Genomic DNA, 4193 nt, shown 5'->3' with positions numbered 1-4193 from the left:
AGGGGGAGGGGCGGGGGATGGCAATTCAGGCCCCAGCTTAAGGTACTTCACCCTGGTACTCCCTTCCAGCAAACAGTCCTAGTTTCTGTACTTCCTTGCTCTCCCTGGATCTGATTGAGCCCCTCTTGCAGCTGTTGCCTGTCTCGAATGTGGTGAGCGTAATGGTATGTATTGGGGTCACCTGAGTCCAAGACCTGGTTGTCAAGAGTGTCAACATGGGGAGCAGTCCTAAGCCCTCAGAAGTACCCTTAGTTGAGCTGGCAGGTGATGTGGTATGGCTTCAGGGCCTGATCAGTCCAGGTGTGAGATCCTAAACTGGATTACTGGTTTCTATCCTTGGGCAAATCAACTAACCACCATAAGCTTCAGTCTCATTTATAATTGGGGATAATAATCCTACCTTAGAAGGTTGTTGTGGGGATTACAGAACATGCATATAAAGTAATTTGGTGTGGTGCCTGCTCATGTGGTCAGCACTCCATATTTCTTAGCATTCATTATGATCTTTGGCTTTCATCCTTTGTGGAGATCTATACGTGTTTATCTGCAGGTGCTCACAGTCCTGTGCAATGTTGCAGAGAAGGGTCCTGCTTACTGCCAGCAGCTGTGGCCAGGGCCCCTGCTCTCCTCCTTGTTGCACATACTAGCCTTCTCTGACACTGAAGTAGTAGCTCAGAGTTTGGAGCTGCTGCAGCTGCTGTTCCTGTATCAGCCAGAGGTAGGTGGTTTCTGGCCCTGGTCCCCAACCACCTGTTTTGAAGCCTCACCTTGGCCCTCTTCCCTTCCAGTCCTAACTATAGTTACTTCTCCGGACCTGGCTAGCCTATATAGGCTCTAGGTCAGAACCCTCATGATCTTGCTGGGAATACACCCTCTTCTAAAAAGCCATTAGGCTGTGGGAATTGAGTCTTAGGACTCTGGTGTTGAATTATTCTCTTCCCTGCTCCCAGGCTGTTCAGGCCTTCCTGCAGCAATCAGGGCTGCAGGCCCTGGAAAGACATCAGGAGGAGGCCCAGCTCCAGGATCGTGTGTATGCACTCCGGCAGACAGCTCTTCACCGGTGACCTGGTTTCTCAGGGTCACTCATTCTCCTTCTGTCCCCCTCAGCTTCTTTGCCCACTTTCTCTTAGGAGGAGACAGTGGAGCCTTTGGAGATTTAGGAACATAAAGAGGGCTCATGCTCTCTGCTCCCACACCTAAGCTAAGACCTTTGGGCTCCAGCTCCTCTTTCATCCAGCACTGTCTAGGCAAGAGAACCACAGGAGACTCAGTGTGGCGTACTTATTCTGGGGCCCTGGAATTCCCCTCCCTCCTTTATTTTTGTTTCAGCTGCTGATAGTTTTTGGTGAGGTAGAATAAAGTTTCATTTTGATATTAAACCACTTCGCCTCATTGGTTGTACAATAAGGATAGAAGGTAGAATGAGGACAAGAACACACGGAAAGCATTTTACAGCACAAGCTTTATAAGGAATGGGGGAGTATATTTTTCCACATTCTACTGAGTCCAGCAGAGCCCAGATTCTAGGGCTGTTGCTCTTAATCCTCAGTGTAGGCTTCAGGTTTTGCCACTTAGCACATTCTCCAGGGTTCTGGTTACCTGATCAGCACTGAAGTTGTTCAAAGAGACATTCTTCTCTTGGCCAAATGCTGAGGAGAGAGGGAGGTGACTAAGTATCTACTCTGCACTATGGAGACTACCAAAATATAATAAAAGTCTTTGTCTTTATCTTACAGTCTTGTTAAAATGAAAAAGGTAGTAAAGAGATATGATCAAAGTGGATTTTGTATGCCTAGAATTAATCCAGTGGGTCTCAAACACATCTAAGAAGCCAAATGGCATTTTGAATGATTCTGGGTGGCCATAATGAGAAGGAAGGTGTTTCAGGGAGGCTTTAAGGAACACTGTAGGCTTTATTATTAGCCACTGTGAGAAGCATATTCTATGGGCTTAGCTGTTGTTGAGTGCCCATTCTCTGGGCTCCGGTAGGTCACCTAGCATAATACACTTATTACTTGTGTCTGTCTCCCCCTGTAGCCTACTGGCTTTTGGAAGAACCTTTTTTCCTCCTCCAATTCTTAGTGCATGGCTTACTACCGTCCACTGTTAGAACCAGTTGGCTTCAGGTGTAACTCTCCCCCACTCCACATTCATAAGACACCATGTAGTTAAAACTCATAATTAAAATTAAAGAGGTATGATAAAAGTAGATTTTGTATGCCTACAATTAATCTAGTGGGTCTCAAAACACATCTAGGGTGCCAAATAGCATTTGGATTCAGTATGTATAAGTATTTACTGCATACTTACAATGTGTTAGGTAACAAGAAAATTTCAGGTTGAGAGGACTCCCTGAGCTCAGGGGTTCAAGACCAGCCTGAGCAACATGGTGGGACCTTGTCTCTACAATAAACCAAAAAATTAGCCAGGCATGGTGGTGCATGCCTTGTGGTTCCAGCTACTTGGAAGGATCACCTGAGCCCAGCAAGTCAAGGCTGCGGTGGCCGTGAGCATGCCACTGCACTCCAGCCTGGGTGACAGAGTAAGACTCCAACTCAAAAAAAAAAACCAAAAAACAAAATTCAGATTGCAATGAATTGGAATAGGGTAGTATAACAAAAATGAGCTAGAGGCAGTGTTACATAATTGGTCAAGGAATGCCCTTCTGAGGTGGTAACATATAATTCAGACCAAATTAATAATCTGAATGAGCTGGCCATGGCAGTCTGGGAGAGAGATAGGGAAACAAATGTAAAGTCTTAATCCCACTATCGCCTAGCTGCATTACTTTAGCTATGTTCCATAAAGTTTTGATTCCGTTTTCACTCTCTAAGAAAAATACACCCCCCTCATGATGAATGAAAATTAAATGAGAGTTAAGGCAGGGAAGCACTCAGCACAGGGCATAGTATTAAGTGCGCACCATTACTGGAAATCTCACTAAGTGGAATGACACTGGGTACACGTTATTAGGAAGGTTGTACACTGATGGGAATAGACTAGCTTCTCTCTCATCTGAAGTTCGTTTGTCAATCTCCAACTGATGTTGCCCAAGTACAATGCATCATATAATCCTGCGAATATGTTTTTCTTCATGGCAATAAGGTCAACGGCAAGCCTGAAGTCTGCGTTCTAGTCTCTCCACGGGTTTCTGCACGACTCTGGGCGGCCCCTTCTCGAACTCTTTGTTCCCCCACTGGAATCCCAGACCCCTGGTGTCCCGCGCTCACCGTAGCGGACCCAGAGCTTGGGCTGCACGTCCGAGCATTCGCGGATTAGGATGGGCAGGTCGGGGTTCGCTTTCTTCAATTCCACATAGCGTTTCTCAATGAAGTCCCTGCGGGGCCGGGGAGAGCGCCGCGCGTACTGTGGACACAGGTTTACCCACGCACCTGGGAGCTCGAGGTCGTGACCTCTGCGTCCCGAAACCGCCCGCCTCCCCACGCCGCTCCTCACCTGACACCCTGGCTGGCGGCCGAGCGCTGGCATAAGTGGATGCGAATCTCACGCAGACCCAGCTTCGCCGCGACTCCACGACTCGCCGCTGTCGCCGCCATTCCCGCTAGTACCGAAGCCCCCAGTCCCAAGCCTTCCGGCCAGGTACTGCGGCCTGACCATTAGCGAGCCCACCCATAGGCTGGATGGCGCAGGGGGCGGGGTAAAGCTTATCCAATGAAGTAAACGTACTGTAGAGCCGCTGAGGTCTTCCAGTTTCCATGCGCGCAGCGTGGGGCCGAGGGGCGGGATGGAAAAACGGAAGGTCCGGGACGCAAAGGCTTGTGGGTTGCTTTCTGAGGTGCATGCTGGGAAAGGGTAGACGCTGCGGTGTTGTTGTTGGAGACTCGGTTTCTGGTGGCGTTGAAAGACCGCGGACAAAATGCCGGAGCGAGATAGTAAGGATCGGGTCACCCCCACTTTCTTTCCTCTGGGATTTCGGGCACTTGGCGCGTTATTTTAGCTTCAGAGTGTAAGCCGGATTTGTGTGTGTTCCTGTGTGAGACGCTTGGAGTCCAGCGAAGCCGCTGGGCCCCAAGTGAGGCTGGACATCTTCAGACTGGTCCCCCAAGCCTCATTCCTGCCCAAAGTGACGACGGGCGGCTTCTGTTGGTGAACCCCTTTCCCTTACCCCGTCCCTTTACTTTTTTTTTTTTGAGTTGGAGTCTCACTCTGTCACCCAGACTGGAGTGCAGTGG

The 4193-nt window shown here is 49.1% G+C and overlaps 3 protein-coding genes across 15 annotated transcripts in view; 2 read left to right on the top strand and 1 right to left on the bottom strand.

Moving 5' to 3' along the window:
• The window catches only part of TMCO6 (transmembrane and coiled-coil domains 6), a 5970-nt gene extending 4591 nt beyond the window's left edge, over window positions 1-1379 (top strand). For 3 of the 7 annotated variants that reach the window (XM_021707286.1, XM_008074535.1, XM_021707284.1), the window contains 3 exons: window positions 70-164; window positions 551-718; window positions 951-1379. In XM_021707286.1, coding sequence (XP_021562961.1) covers window positions 70-164; window positions 551-718; window positions 951-1064 — 377 coding nt within the window. In that variant the 3' untranslated portion in view covers window positions 1065-1379. The other 4 variants (XM_021707282.1, XM_021707283.1, XM_021707281.1 and 1 more) reach the window with 2 other exon arrangements.
• Window positions 1380-1443: 64 nt separating this feature from the next.
• On the bottom strand, window positions 1444-3654 carry NDUFA2 (NADH:ubiquinone oxidoreductase subunit A2). Of its 5 annotated transcripts, none has more exons than XM_008074533.2 (3): window positions 3457-3654; window positions 3231-3337; window positions 1444-1649 (listed from the first exon to the last, which is right to left on the bottom strand). In XM_008074533.2, exons 1-3 carry the CDS (start codon window positions 3555-3557, stop codon window positions 1558-1560), a joined length of 300 nt encoding a protein of 99 aa, XP_008072724.1. In that variant the 5' UTR covers window positions 3558-3654; the 3' UTR covers window positions 1444-1557. The 5 variants fall into 5 exon arrangements, with proteins under 5 accessions (XP_008072724.1, XP_021562965.1, XP_008072725.1 ...); XM_021707290.1 differs by having other exon boundaries at window positions 1444-1696; window positions 3457-3634; XM_008074534.2 differs by having other exon boundaries at window positions 3231-3366; window positions 3457-3537.
• Window positions 3655-3754: 100 nt separating this feature from the next.
• Window positions 3755-4193, top strand: part of IK (IK cytokine, down-regulator of HLA II) — a 15130-nt gene continuing 14691 nt past the window's right edge. For 2 of the 3 annotated variants that reach the window (XM_008074531.1, XM_021707270.1), the window contains exon 1: window positions 3755-3893. In XM_008074531.1, the coding sequence (XP_008072722.1) occupies window positions 3878-3893 (16 nt within the window). In that variant the 5' untranslated portion in view covers window positions 3755-3877. The remainder of the gene's footprint in view (window positions 3894-4193) is intronic. The other variant, XM_021707271.1, reaches the window with a different exon arrangement.

The sequence above is a fragment of the Carlito syrichta genome, unplaced genomic scaffold, assembly GCF_000164805.1.
Source record: "Carlito syrichta isolate Samal-C Ts95f unplaced genomic scaffold, Tarsius_syrichta-2.0.1 Scaffold316481, whole genome shotgun sequence".
Classification (NCBI taxonomy): Eukaryota; Metazoa; Chordata; class Mammalia; order Primates; family Tarsiidae; genus Carlito; species Carlito syrichta.
This window is presented reverse-complemented; position numbering and strand designations above follow the sequence as displayed.

Coding starts and splice junctions, on each gene's coding strand:
- NDUFA2 (XM_021707288.1), bottom strand. CDS start 3,489: ATGCCAGCGCTCGGCCGCCAGCCAGGGTGTCAGGTGAGGAGCGGCGTG. Junction 1,650..3,230: donor CAAGCTCTGGGTCCGCTACG/GTGAGCGCGGGA, acceptor CTCTCTCCTCAG/CATTTGGCCAAGAGAAGAAT.